The sequence below is a fragment of the Embiotoca jacksoni genome, unplaced genomic scaffold (genome assembly GCF_022577435.1).
Source record: "Embiotoca jacksoni isolate LCO1_2020_lvr unplaced genomic scaffold, fEmbJac1.0.p SCAF_98, whole genome shotgun sequence".
NCBI lineage: Eukaryota > Metazoa > Chordata > Actinopteri > Embiotocidae > Embiotoca > Embiotoca jacksoni.
Genome location: NW_027185456.1, coordinates 314811 through 330000, shown reverse-complemented (window position 1 = coordinate 330000; position 15190 = coordinate 314811). Strand labels below are relative to the sequence as shown.

General features: G+C 45.0%; 2 protein-coding genes across 5 annotated transcripts in view; both read right to left on the bottom strand.

Annotated features, from left to right (window-relative positions):
* rps6ka3b (ribosomal protein S6 kinase, polypeptide 3b) overlaps positions 1–7288 on the bottom strand; it is a 37671-nt gene extending 30383 nt beyond the window's left edge. The window contains exon 1 of one of the 2 annotated variants that reach the window (XM_069142118.1): positions 6724–7288. In XM_069142118.1, the coding sequence (XP_068998219.1) occupies positions 6724–6792 (69 nt within the window). In that variant the 5' untranslated portion in view covers positions 6793–7288. The remainder of the gene's footprint in view (positions 1–6723) is intronic. The other variant, XM_069142117.1, reaches the window with a different exon arrangement.
* Positions 7289–8360: 1072 nt separating this feature from the next.
* pdha1b (pyruvate dehydrogenase E1 subunit alpha 1b) lies at positions 8361–15146 on the bottom strand. Of its 3 annotated transcripts, XM_069142138.1 has the most exons (13): positions 14940–15146; positions 13743–13763; positions 13102–13248; positions 12160–12225; positions 11776–11949; positions 11549–11675; positions 11387–11478; positions 11184–11276; positions 10848–11003; positions 10444–10515; positions 10106–10173; positions 9888–9996; positions 8361–9416 (listed from the first exon to the last, which is right to left on the bottom strand). In XM_069142138.1, exons 1-13 carry the CDS (start codon positions 15129–15131, stop codon positions 9252–9254), a joined length of 1482 nt encoding a protein of 493 aa, XP_068998239.1. In that variant the 5' UTR covers positions 15132–15146; the 3' UTR covers positions 8361–9251. The 3 variants fall into 3 exon arrangements, with proteins under 3 accessions (XP_068998239.1, XP_068998240.1, XP_068998241.1); XM_069142139.1 differs by lacking the exon at positions 13102–13248; XM_069142140.1 differs by lacking the exons at positions 13102–13248; positions 13743–13763.
* Between the last annotated feature and the right edge of the window lie 44 nt (positions 15147–15190).

Here is a 15190-nt window from a genome sequence, read left to right as displayed (position 1 = left end):
ATAAATGACTTTTGAAACACGACGTGAACAGTTTAATTAAAAACAACAGGTTCATTGTTCTGTCACAACAAGGCCCTCCGACATTGTTGGTTTTCATTTCGTCCCAACAAGCATTCAGAGGTGAAGCAAGCCGCTCGTAGGCGTCTTTTATTGTGAAACAACTCTCATCATCATCCTCATCATCCTCATCATCCTCTCCCTCCTGTGATGAAGGAATCAAACCGGAGTTCAAATGAAAACAGGACAGACGCTGTCTGTCAGCGTGAGCTCGGTCGGCACGGCGACCGTCCTCAGGTCGCCTTCTACCTCGTCCGCTCGGCCGAAAGGGGGAAACAAAAACAACAGATATGAATTAGCATTACGTAAAGCAGATTAGTCGCCTGTCTGTCAGAACACCAGCTGGGAGTCAGACACCGTTACCACGGACACCACCGACACAATCATGACAATAAGAGCGATTATGGTGATTATTTACTTTGCCGGTAACGTCAGGAGAGTAATCCTGTAATCTGACCGGAGACTCCAGAGACGGAGGGACAGAGGACGGGAATGAAGAGGGACAGAGATCAGGGAGGAGGTGGTGAAGGACAGCAGACAGACACGCTGATGGATTATGATGAACCAAGAAACAACGTGATGGAGAGGACAGGACAGCAGAGAGGACACACAGGACAGCAGAGAGGACACACAGGACAGCAGAGAAGACACACAGGACTGTAGAGAGGACAGACAGAACAGCAGAGAGGACACACAGGATAGCAGAGAGGACAGACAGGACTGTAGAGAGGACAGACAAGACAGCAGAGAGGACAGACAGGACAGCAGAGAGGACAGACAGGACAGCACAGAGGACAGACAGGACTGTAGAGAGGACAGACAGGACAGCAGAGAGGACAGACAGGACTGTAGAGAGGACAGACAGGACAGCAGAGAGGACAGACAGGACAGCACAGAGGACAGACAGGACTGTAGAGAGGACAGACAGGACAGCAGAGAGGACAGACAGGACTGTAGAAACGACAGACAGGACAGCAGAGAGGACAGACAGGACAGCAGAGAGGACATACAGGACAGCAGAGAGGACAGACAGGGCTGTAGAGAGGACAGACAGAACAGCAGAGAGGACAGACAGGGCTGTAGAGAGGACAGACAGAACAGCAGAGAGGACAGACAGGACTGTAGAGAGGACAGACAGGACAGTGTGTTTTTGTCTCGCTGTGATCTGAGGATCAGAAAGCAGCGACGCCCTCGACTGTCTTCGTGTTTCTCGTTGACATCAGACGAATCCCGATATGCTAATTATATCCTGGTTGTTTCTCCGGCGCCCTCTAGTGCAGACCTCCGGTAACACGCGGAGCGATTACGAACGGTTGTCAAGGCAACTACGTGGTTAAAAAAAAAAAAAAAAAAAGGAAATCGATGTTCGACAGACAGAATGTGCAGCTCTTTATCTCGCCGGCTATCGGCTCATCTGTGGCTTCTTTTCAGACTCTAAATTAAAACGCACGCCATCAACTTCCTCCTCATAAAACCTCGGCAGGACAATCTACGATCCGCTTTTAAAAGAGACGCGTCGCTGTGAGTTTCTGTCTCGGAGTGAATTTAGCACCAGAAAGACAAAACACTTCTCCTTAAACGTCAGAAGCTGAACTCGTGACGGGATGAAGAAAGACGTGTCGACACGCCGAGACGTCCGATGTCTCGTCAGTGTCGAAACGTTTCTCAACTCCACGTCGTGTTTTTCATGTAAAAGCTGGAAGTCGTCAAACAGAAGTTCTTATATTAGATATTAAAATATCTCAGATTCTCGGTCTGAATGAAATCAGACTGAATCCGTTAAAAAAAAAAAGGATTATTAAAGTTCAAATCTGTGATGATTTGATGATTTCTGCCTTCAACTGAACATCTTCTGGTTTTCGACTGCTGATGAGATAAAGAAACACTTCGGGCTCTCAGGGAAGTTTAATGGGAACTTTTTTTTAACAATTTACACACAAAATAATGAATTTAATAATAATGAATCAGCTGAGGGATGTTGAAAATATTATTCATATTTCAAACAGAAATTTAACAGTTTTAACTTCTTAAAAGTGAAAATTTCATACTTTTTTGTAATAAATGATATCAAACTGAACATATTTTGGTTTTCGACCACTGATGGGATAAAATGTCACTTTGGGCTTTAAGGAAAGTATAATGTCATTTTGAAATTAAGTTCTCTACAATTTATACACAAAACTATTAATTAATAATGAAACTCATTATTAGTTCCTTCTTTTTTTTTTTCATTTTTCCAGCAGAAATCTGCAACTTTTAGTTTCTCAAATGTGAAAAGTTGATGATTTTCTTCATTGTAAATGATATTAAACAGAATATATTTAGGTTTTTGCTCGCTGAGTGGATAAATCCAGCGTCACCTCGGGCTCTAAGGAAAGTATAACGGGAATTTATTATTATTTTTTGACAATTTATACACAAAATAATGAATTGATTATGAAAATAATGTTTAGCTGCAGTTATGAGGGATGAAAATTATATATTTTTTCTTTATTTCAAGCAGAAATTTGCCAGTTTTAACTTCGCAAAAGTGACAATTTGATATTTCCTTCATAATAAATGATATTAAACTGAATATAAGCGGTTATTTAACTGCTAATTGGGCAAAAACAGCATCACACTGCACTTTGGGAATCCTCATTTTTCATTACTTTTATATATATTATATCTTTTGTCATGCTTCTCTCAGAGCTGCAGCTGATCTTCATCTACAAACATCTCGGTTCGTCTTCATCAGACAAACGCAGCGCCGAGCAAAAAAATAAATAATCACTCGGAAGCATCTCTTCAACTTCACCTCACTCCTTGTGTGTGTGTGTGTGTGTGTGTGTGTGTGTGTGTGTGTGTGTGTGTGTGTGTGTGTGTGTGTGTGTGTGTGTGTGTGTGTGTGTGTGTTTTCTTCCTCCTGCGGTGGCCTACAAAAAGCGGGTACAACAGTTATTAGGACACATCGCTGCATGTCAAAAGGCTCAGAGGTGTGACAATGTGTGTGTGGGGGGGGGGGGGGAGGGGTGTGAGTGAGGGGAGGGGAGGGTCAAAGGTCAGAGCGTCAGCACCACGTTCCTGCCAGGTTGACAGCACGGTGGAAAAAAAAATAGAAAAAGAAAAAGGCCGGCAGGTTTGAGCTTGTTAGGAGCCAGAAAAACGAGAAGTGACTCAGTCAGTGGTGTGTTTGAGACGACCGTGAATCAGGTTTTATTATTCACTATGAACCTTACACACACAGACACACACACACACACACACACACACACACACACACACACACACACACACACACACACACACACACACACACACACACACACACACATTGCTCCATGGAGCCCTTGTGACACCTCACACAGGAAGTGGCCACACACACACACACACACACACACACACACACACACACACACACACACACACACATGCAGATGTAAGCTCTTCCTGAATAATGCGGTGGGTGGTGGTGGCTCCGCCCCCTCTGCTCTTTATCAAGATTCACAAACTTGTAGGAAGGAAGACGTAGAAGAAAAAACACACACACACACACACACACACACACACACACACACACACACACACACACACACACACACACACACACACACACACACACAGAGAAGCTGGTTTTGTCCCGTAGAGATCTCAGATCTGGAGACTGAAGGCCTCTTCAGGACTAAGCGTTCAGAATCGATCCTAATCCAACTCTCTCCTGCGGTTCTGCTTCATCGTGTGATTGACTAGAAAAATCCCTCTCCAACACCATAACACAGCTTCAACACTCCTCCAGAAGTCTTGTCTAGTTAATGATTGATCCTGAAACCTGCCGTCAGTCGTAACCACGGTGACACGACCACACCGATTTTATCGTCACTTTTTTTTCTTTTGTACTGTCTGAGCTCAGGTTGGCTGTGATTGACAGGAGGTCCGTTGCAGCTCCGTGTGATTGTTCTCCTGCACGACTGCTCGCAGACTTTATTAAAGGCTCCTAATGGAGATCCTTTATTAAATTTGTGCTGCTGCTGCTGACACTCAGCAGTCCGTTGATTTAATCACATATTCCATTTGCTGCATCCAATAATGACCCTTTTTTTATATCATATTACTGCAGTGCAGTGCGTTTTAAACCTCTATATTTTCTCCTTTTGTACTCGTAGTACTAATTTAACTCTTCTAACTGGATGTTTGTGTCTTCAGTGATCTCGAGACATTTATTGTGTATTTTAGTTTTAAGCTTTATGGCGTTTTTTTGTTTTTTTTATCTGATAAAAGGAGATCTGCAGCCATCATTAAAAAATGTAATCTAATTCTCATGAACTGTATCGTCATGTTTTTATACTTTATTACATTTTCCACCTCTTGTTTCAGGCCTGAAACGTGGCCGTGTCATTCCTAGAGCTTTTAGCACCTTGTTTTCTTTGTCGAGTCTTGTGCCACTCATTTATTATTCATGTCGGTTACGGAGAATGTTTTGTGCCTCCGAGGTGATTTCGTGATATATTCTGTCGTGTATTTTAGATTAACTTCTCTTGGAGAGGTTTTATGGAGTTTTTCCTCAATCATATCGTTAAATTTTTTAACTTTATCCATCTTTTGTACATTTCCCACCTCCTGTTTTAACCCCTGAAAAGAGATTTTTAATGATTTATGTGGGTTTTGTGTTTCCAGAGCGACTTCATGTTATTCTTTGGTGTGTTTTAGTCACATTTACTGCTCTTACATGGTGTTTTCTAACCTTATCTGGAGGTCACCATAAATACTTTTAAAGTAAAGCTGTTGTCAATAAATGAACCGTATTTTCATGAACTGTCATTGTTTTTAACATTTTCAACCTCTAGTTTTACCACTGAAACTTGAGATACTGCGTCTCTGAAGAGATTATTATTGTTTAAATGAACTCGTGGGTTATGGAGCATGTGTGAGTCTCCAGGTTGCTCTTACGGCACTTTAAGCAGTATTTTAATCCAACGTGGTGACTCTCAGGGAGCTTTTAAACGCGGTGTGGAGGTATGTCGTGGAGGTATGTGGTGGAGGTATGTGGTGGAGGTATGTGGTGGAGGTATATGGTGGAGGTATGTCGTGGAGGTATGTGGTGGAGGTATGTCGTGGAGGTATGTGGTGGAGGTATGTCGTGGAGGTATGTCGTGGAGGTATGTGGTGGAGGTATGTGGTGGAGGTATATGGTGGAGGTATGTGGTGGAGGTATATGGTGGAGGTATGTGGTGGAGGTATATGGTGGAGGTATGTGGTGGAGGTATATGGTGGAGGTATGTCGTGGAGGTATGTGGTGGAGGTATGTGGTGGAGGTATATGGTGGAGGTATGTCGTGGAGGTATGTGGTGGAGGTATGTCGTGGAGGTATGTGGTGGAGGTATGTGGTGGAGGTATGTCGTGGAGGTATGTGGTGGAGGTATGTGGTGGAGGTATGTCGTGGAGGTATGTGGTGGAGGTATATGGTGGAGGTATATGGTGGAGGTATGTCGTGGAGGTATGTGGTGGAGGTATGTCGTGGAGGTATGTGGTGGAGGTATGTGGTGGAGGTATGTGATGGAGGTATGTGGTGGAGGTATGTCGTGGAGGTATATCGTGGAGGTATGTGGTGGAGGTATGTGATGAAGGTATGTGGTGGAGGTATATCGTGGAGGTATGTGGTGGAGGTATGTGGTGGAGGTATATCATGGAGGTATATCGTGGAGGTATGTGGTGGAGGTATGTGGTGGAGGTATGTGATGGAGGTATGTGATGGAGGTATGTGATGGAGGTATGTGATGGAGTATGTGGTGGAGGTATGTGATGGAGGTATGTGATGGAGGTATGTGGTGGAGGTATGTGATGGAGGTATGTGATGGAGTATGTGGTGGAGGTATGTGATGGAGGTATATGGTGGAGGTATGTGATGGAGTATGTGGTGGAGGTATGTGATGGAGGTATGTGATGGAGGTATGTGGTGGAGGTATGTGATGGAGGTATGTGATGGAGTATGTGGTGGAGGTATGTGGTGGAGGTATGTGATGGAGGTATGTGGTGGAGGTATGTGATGGAGTATGTGGTGGAGGTATGTGGTGGAGGTATGTGATGGAGGTATGTGATGGAGTATGTGGTGGAGGTATGTGATGGAGTATGTGGTGGAGGTATGTGATGGAGGTATGTGATGGAGGTATGTGATGGAGGTATGTGGTGGAGGTATGTGATGGAGGTATGTGATGGAGTATGTGGTGGAGGTATGTGATGGAGGTATGTGATGGAGGTATGTGATGGAGGTATGTGATGGAGGTATGTGGTGGAGGTATGTGGTGGAGGTATGTGGTGGAGGTATGTGGTGGAGGTATGTGATGGAGGTATGTGATGGAGTATGTGGTGGAGGTATGTGATGGAGGTATGTGATGGAGGTATGTGATGGAGGTATGTGATGGAGGTATGTGGTGGAGGTATGTGGTGGAGGTATGTGGTGGAGGTATGTGATGGAGGTATGTGGTGGAGGTATGTGGTGGAGGTATGTGGTGGAGGTATGTGATGGAGGTATGTGGTGGAGGTATGTGGTGGAGGTATGTGGTGGACCCGGGAGCCTCAGACCTCCTCCCGGGAGCCTCAGACCTCCTCCCGGGAGGAGCGCTTCCTGACCGGACCACCTGAGCTGCTGCAGCCGGAGAGCTCGGAGCTGTCAGTCAAACCGAAGTGTGCCTCACCTCTCCAGCCGTCCCCCCCCAGAGGCATCTTCTGCCAGGGATCCGCCAGCTGAGCCAGAGGCATCTTCTTCTTCTTCTTCCTCTACTTTTATTCTTCCTCTTCTTCCTCTTCTTCTTCTTTTATTCCTCTTTCTGCTCGCTGTGATCGTCCCTCCCTCGGTCGACACTTCCAGTCCAGCCGGCTTCTCCCCTTTTTCTTTTCTTTTCTTTTCCCGCCCACCTTCCTCCTCTTTCTTTTTCTTTTTCTTTTCTTTTCCGTGAGTCTTTGGAGATGTTTTAAAAGCCGGTCGTCCCGTTTTTCTGTGTCGGCTGCTGGAACCGAACCGACCCACCGACCGAAGCGCAGCCGAGCGAACACGGGCTAATTCCGGATCTGCTGCGGCGCTGAGACCGCCCCTTCCTCCGGGGAGACAAACATGAGGAGGAGGAGGAGGCCGAGGAGGAGGAGGAGGAGGAGGAGGAGGAGGACGCCCTTTTTCGTAAACTGACTTGACTTATCTCTCCGACTGTTTCTCCCTCTCTCTCCCTCCCTCCCTCTCTCTCTCTCACTTCCGTTGTTTCCCAATATGGCGGCCGGTGTCGCCTTACCTGTCTGCCAGACTGCTGCGTCACGGCTGCGTCACGACGCGTCACGCCAGAAGGCGCCAATCCTGAGGTCATCAGAAAAGTAAGTTCAGCGCAGTTTGGCGCTGAATTTATTCTTAAGAAAAGATGAGTGGTTCACTCATTTTAATGTTTATGATTATTTTGATTTTATGATCATAAGAGACTAAAAATAACCACAGAGACGCCAAATTTGAAGAAATTCCCTGAAGCTCCTCTGGAGATATTGTGAAGAAGAGTGGGAGGACGTGACGTCACTGTGACGTCTACGTTCCGTTTTTGGCCACCAAAGTCGTCTCAGTTCATCTTTAAGTCCAAGTGAACATTTGTGCCAAATTTGAAGAAACTCCCGCGAGACATTCCTGAGATGTGTTGTGACAGATGGATTGGATGGCTTGAGGTCACTGTGACCTTGACCTTTAACCCTCCACCCCAAAACCTTACAGATTTATCATGGGGAGTTGTGTGTTTTTTCTTCTTTAATTGTGAGTCAGTTATTTTTTCCATATTTGTGCATTAAATATAAATATAATTTAAAACAGGCAAAAAAAATGCCCCCAAAAAACTTTTTTTTCTGATGTGATCATACTTTAGTGTAAATATTTGATTTATTCCTGTTTTCTGATGTTTCTTGAGTCAAACACGAGTCGATGTTGTGAAAACTTAATGGACTTAAGGCACAAAATTTTAAAAAATTAAAAAATAAATAAATCCATTATTTTTCTGTCAGTCTTTGACGTATTGTTTTATAAACCAGAACAATACTGAGTGAGAAACTAAGATTACTTCCTATCAGATAAACACACGTGGATGTTTGGTTGCCATGACATAAATAAAAACAAATTCACAGCCTCAGGGCGACACCTAGTGGTAGAAGACTGAACTACTGATCAGTTTTTAACACCTGTTTTTCAGTCATTTTATTATTTTTGATTTATTGCTTCACAGCCACATAGCAGTTTTATTTTTTAAGACATCAGCTGTTAGTGGATCTTTTCTGCAGTTGGAAAATGAAACCATGAATCGCTGCACTTTCTCGAAGCGTTTATTTTACAGGCAGTTTAGTCAACTCAAAACAGTAAAGCTTCATTTCTGGAGGTTCTGTGACTGTCGACAACACAGAGGTGCATGAATCCTTTTTAGACACGACTTCTTTGTAACAGACTCAATATTTTCCACATTGTGTGCAGGAAAACTGTAAAATACTAAAATAATACATTTGTTCGGCAGCACAGGAGAAGATTTCTAGACTTTTTACCCACAAACTTAAAACTTCTGCCTCGTCTGAGTCAAGCAGGTAGATTTGGTTTTTGGGATGTTCACTGAAGCTGGTGAGTGTCGGGAGGTTCAGCAGTTAGTCTGCATTTCATTTTTTAAATTATGAATTACTCATTTCATTCAAAAGGTTTTTTCCATAGTTTCCTACGTTATAAAACTCTGCTGACGCCGTTCAAACCTGTAAACTCACTTCATGATGACCCGAAGCGCCTCGACCTGCTGATTCCTTCCCTTCCTCCTCTAAAACACGCTGCAGTGAAATCTGGAGAAACACCAACGTTAATATTCACGATTGCATTTTTCCAGGAGGGTTTTGAAGGGAAGGACGGTCTCAGACGGCTGCTACATGTTTCAGGACATTTAGAAAGCAAAAAAAAAAAAACACTGGATAAACATGGAGGACAGTTTCTAACGGAGCTAATACTTTTGTGCGTTTATATATCGTGCAGCCCTGCAGCACTCAGACATACAGAATAATAATTACTCTTATTTCTCTATAAAACTGTATAAATAAATATTACTGGTCATTTTCGGGTAAAAGTCCCGTTAAGGTGCACGATCTAAATAAAGTGGAGGAACGGTGAAGGGGCTTGTTTCTACACCGGTAAGTCGGAGTGTGTGCGAGTATTCGTGAGGTCGAGTCTAGCTGACGGACTTGAGCTTGGACCAGGGGTTCGTCCCACGGACCTCCAGCGGAGGGTTGTTGAAGAAGATGTGGTTGCAGAGCTCCTCCAGCGGCGGCTCCGGGTCCGAGGTCGCAAACTGAGCGGCGTCCTCCACCTCCTTCCGGATCGCCACGTCGATTTCCTGACGGGAAGGAAACGGGTGTAACTTTAACTTTTATTATAATATATATATACAGAGGGGCCACACCGGTGACTGATGCTGCACGACGCGTCTTTTAAAACGCCACAAACTGTTTTTAAGTGACATTTATCAGCCTCCAGAGTTCACTCAGGTTGAAGCGGCGCATTAGTATCACAGGATGTGCTTATTTTCTGTATTAAGACTTTCCTTCTGATCTGCGCTGCCTGTCAGACTCAGCGTAGGGCGCCACGAACACACACCGGTGCAGCGGAGCAACGAAACTGATCACAATAAAATTAAAAAATCAACGCGGGATCATTTTGAATATCTTACAAATCAACGTGGGGTTTTCCTCGAGGACGGATGTTCAGTTTGCCAAAAAAAAAATAAAAAAAAAATAAACATGCAGCGTCTGCAGAAACACTGCGATACTTTCCAAGGTTTTCATACCAAGAAAAACACCAAACTCACCTTGAACTCCACCACAGACGCCATGTTGTTGCTGAGCATGCGATCCTTCAGCAGGGAGATGGGGTCGCTCTTGCTGCGGACCTCCTGGATCTCCTCTCGAGTGCGGTAGCTGCATGAGGACACAAGAAAAGAGATATTTGCTGTGGACGAAAGAATTTTCTCCCCAAAGATTAAAAATAAAACTGAAAAAAAGACCCTCGAGGTTAAAGATGACTCACCTGACGCCGGGGTCACTCATGCTGTGTCCATGGTAACGGTATGTCTGCAGCTCCATTATAATGGGACCCTGAAACACACAACAGGTAAAGTCATCCACTCGGTCCAAGTGAACTAACAAACTCCCTCCACAGGTTCCCCTGATATCTGGGACTGTGTGAGGTAACGGTGACCTTTGACCACCAAACTCTGATCAGTTCATCGTTGGTACCAACAGTTCTTTTTTGCCGACTTTGAAGAAATTCAATCAAAGCAATTTTAAGTGTCTTAGCTGCAATACCACCGAGTGCCACTAGAGGTCAGCTCCAAAAAGCCTCAGGCTCCATAGAGTTCAGCTCACCTTTCCAGCTCTGCAGTGATCGGCCGCAAACTTGGTGGCCTCTCGGACGCACAGGACGTCCATCCCATCGACCTGCGAGAGCACGAGGAGACGTCACCACACAAAAAATGAGAAGAAACTTTTTTCTTTTTTACACAACGGAGAATTTAAATCATATCGAGCAACAATAATACTTTTTCCCCGTTCGGGTGTTTTTGTGTGCAGTATCATACATGAGCAGCAAAAACCTGCATGCATGCTCACACCTGCAACTGCCAGGACGGGCCGGTGGCCGCCTCCTGTTGTAGTCTGGGTCCAAACGGGCCAGAAGCTGCAACGTATGGCCGACAGACACACTGCAGCTGCTGTCCAAGACCCCCCCCCCCCCCCCCCCACACCCCCACCTATCAACGTCTGTGTCTCACTCTGATTCCTGGGATGAAGTCTCCTCTCTTGTAGTAGTCGGTGCTGGCCGACGCCCTCTCCATCGACGTCCCCATGCCGTACTGGTTGTTCTCGCAGATGAAGATGCACGGCAGCTTCCACAGGGCGGCCATGTTGAACGCCTCAAACAGCTGACCCTGATCGGAGGGGACAGAGATGAGCGGCGGACGATCGACCAATCCGACGTCCAGTTTGGATCTTTTCAACCCTTTAACATTCAGGGTTGTTTTTTTTTACATTTTGCTTCCACTTACAAAAAAGGTGTATGAGACAGTTCAGAGACAGTTCAGAGACAGTTCAGCGGGTCGATGTCTCACCTGATTGGCTGCTCCGTCTCCGTAGAGCGTGACGCACACCTCGTTGTTGCCTTGGTACTGGCAGGCCAGTGCGATGCCGGCGCCCAACGGCACCTGGACACATTTAAAACACGCAAATTCACATTTTCCAACGTGATGAAACATTTAAAAAGAATCTCACCACAACTTTCCGCTGGTCTGTTTGTTTGTTGCGGCGTGTTTACCTGCGCGCCCACGATGCCGTTGCCTCCGTAGAAATGTGGCGCGTACATGTGCATCGAGCCTCCCTTCCCTTTGGCCACGCCCCCTTTACGACCTGAGGAGGAAGCCGTGGTCGTTAATATCCGACGATCGACCGACACAAACCTTCCTGACGCGCCTCTCACCGGTGAGCTCGGCCAGGATCTCCCTGATGGACACGCCGCGGGTGAAGGTGTAGCCGTGGGCGCGGTAGGCCGTGATCAGGTGATCCGAGGAGTTGATGGACGCCTCGATGCCGGCGGCGCACGCTTCCTGGAGGAGAAACCAAAACGCTCAGCGACAGAGCCATTTATTTTACTTCCTGTTTCCTGCTGCAGAATGAGATGCAAGAGGACGTCTCGGGTGCGTCTACCTGTCCGTCATACAGGTGACAGAAGCCGCGGATGATCTTCTGCTTGTACAGCTGGTCTGCTTTCAGCTCCATGCGCCTCACGGTCTGCATGGTGCGGTAGTACTGAAGGCCCTGCTCCCGCGTTAGCTCCGCCTTCAGGGGAGGAGCCTCCTCCAGGCGGTGCACGTCGCATTTCTACTGGAGGAAAAAAACAAAAACATTCAGACTGAATTTAAATGAGAAATTAAACAAATTAAAATCATCCACTGCCAGCTGGTTCCAGACAGATTTTACGATCTGGATTTTTTTAAAGTAAGAGTCTTCGCACAATCACTTCATTTGCAGTTCAGTCACGAGCTCCAGGAGCAGCGGCGGTGCAGCGCTGCGCTTTCAGTTCGAACCCACCTTGATGTCAAAGGTCGCCTGCGGGGTGAAGTCGGCGAAGGAGCGGGAGACGACGACTCTGCCGCCCTGAAGACGACGAAAACACACGAAGTTAGAGGATGTTTACGTTCTCTGCAGCATCACAACGTGAAGCAGCGCGACGGCCGCCCTCCTCTTCACAGCGGGGGAGGGGGAGAGGGAAGGAGGGGGAGGGGGGGGGGTCAGGTGGGACCAGGTAGAAAGTCTGATGGGTTCATATCTGACTAAACTGCAGCTACACCAGTGAGAGATCAGGAGGTCAGAAACAGGGAGGAGATTAAAACCTTCAGGCGTCGTTAAGAGCAGAAAACAGAAACAACAGGTTCGAGACAGATTTATCAATTTAAGTCATTTTTTAAAACAAAACAAATCATGAATTCACTCATTCCAGCTTCCCAAATGAAAATATATATTTTATATATACTTCTGTCTGGGTAATGACTTTCATGGGCTGGTAAATAAGTGGAAAAATAACTAGGAAAAAGGTAAATAAAAACAAGCAGGTAATTCAATAAGTAGGTAAATAATTAGGTGAATAAGTATTTATCAACTCAGTTCTGTTTAAAGTTCCTTCTCTGAATTTTTTCTCCTTCATACATTTAATTTCTTTTGGTTTGAAGTTCCATTTTAAAATGCTCTTTTCCAAGTTAAAAACATGTACAGACTAAACAATGAATCAGAAATATACAACAGATCGATAGCAGGAGCGTGATTGTTCGTCACAGCTGGTTTTTCAGGTGGTTGTTTTTTTTTGTTTTTTTTAACCTAAACTTCCATTAATGATGTTTAATCATTTCCCTGACAAATGAAATAAAGTAAGGATGGAGGAGAGCTAAAAAGAAGCCACTTCTCTTAACTGCGCCCTCCCTGAGACGTGTCCCGTTAGTGAGCAGACAGACGTGCAGGAAGCCACCGAGTCCTTACTGGTCTGTGTGGCAGGTCGCTAACTAACGGCTCGGCGGCGGCGCCGGCACTGACTGGCGGTGGTTTGGGTGGTTGCCGTGGCGTCCGTGTCGAGGCGGGCGATGCCGGTGACGTTAGATTGACGTACTCTGACAGGTCAATCAGCAGCTGGGGGAGGGGAGCGAAGGAGGGACGACACAGGAGCCAACCAATCAGAGCAGAGCACAGCTGGAGGAGGAGCGCTACAGGTGAGCAGAGGGGGGAGGAGCCTAAAACCATGAAACACACTGGAGGACAGGAAAGTTCACACCAGCACAACATTTAGTGGCGATGATACGATCGATCGATCGATCAGTTATCGGTCAGTAAATGTTGTGCTGGTGTGAAACATCTCTGATAGAGAGGATGAATCGACTGACGTAAAACTACTGATGTAAAATAAGTAAAATAAAAAACAAACAATATTCATGTATGAAATGAACATTTTTAAACGAAGATTAAAAGTTGAACTGAGGACCTTTGAGCTGATGTTCCTACTTGACTGCACTGCAGGTCTGATCTGTGGTTATTAATGTTGGTCTTCATCACTGCAGGAGGGGGAGGGAGGGGAGGAGGAGGAGGAGCAGGACCAGGCCTGCACACAGACATCAGCAGCTGCTTACCTCTGACACGGTTTGGGCTCCCTGGGGTTCAGGAGGGGGGAGGGGGGGGAGGGGGGGGAGAGAAGCAGTAGAAATAAATAGGGATAGTTGTGTTTGTGTGAGTGAGTGCAGATGGGGGAGGGGGTGATGCAGAGGAGGAGGAGGAGGAGGAAGAGGAGGAGAGTGACAGTCGGGTTCATGCTGCTGAGATGCACCGATATAATCTACGATGGCGGATCAATAAATTCAGAGAACAATAACTCAATTTTCTGATTCCCACTTCAAACTAAAATCCAGTTTACTGAAGCTCATTTCACAAAGAACTTAAAACAGCTGAAGGAGGCTTGTTTCACCGTCTTCTCTCCTTTTAAAGGAATAAAAACAGGTTCTGCTCTTTTTTTTTTTTCCAATTTGTTCTTGTGAAAATATTAAAAAAAAATTTTTAATGACCAGTTTCTTTGTAAACTTAACTTCGTTGGAATAAATCGGTCCTAATTGATGTAAATGTACTTATTTAATCATGTATATGTAACAGGAAGCCAACTTTAACCTTATTAATGGAATTGAAGACGTGTTTATATTATTATTATTATTATTATTATTGATCATATCAGCGCATCTGTGCTGTTGGAGGAAGACAAAACCAGCACATTTAAAAACACAAGCAGACGGACGAATTAAACACGAGAAATGTAAAAATAAATAAATTAAAATAAATAAAAATAAATATATATAAATAAAAATAAATAAATAAATAAAAATAAATAAATAAAAATAAAATAAACAAATAAACAAATAAATAAAAATAAATAAAAATAAATAAATAAAATAAATAAAAATAAATAAATAAATAAAAATAAAATAAATAAATAAATAAAAATAAATAAATAAAAATAAATAAATAAAAATAAATAAATAAAATAAATAAAAATAAATAAATAAAAATAAAAAGCCCGTGACACCACCGAGGAGTTAGAACCCGGATGTCCGTGCAACAAAATGCTTTTTATTATTTGTATTTCATTCAACCTATCCACAGTATGACGTCATCGCTCACCACGAGCACGCGCACTGCAGAGCGACAGCCGAGCTAGCCCGCTGTGCTAATGTTAGCCAAGGTCAGCCGAACAATGCGAGGCGAGCTAACGGCTAGCACGGACCGGCTCGGCTCGGGGAACCGGGCCGCCGAGCAGCGACATCAACCCGCCGAGCACTCACCACATTCCGGCCGGTCATCCTACAGAGCGCGTTGGAGATGATGGTCAACATGTTTTTCATGCTACAGCGCGACCTGACTCCGGAGGTGAGGAGACGCGCGTCGTCGGTGAACCGCTGTCGGTCGCTTAAAACTCCGGGTTTAGTGTCCGTCCGGGAAATGGCGCCGGCGAAAAAGTGACACCAGCTAAACATTGGTTCCGCACCGTATTTATAGCTTCCCAGAAAACACGCTTTTTAATTTTTTTTTTTTT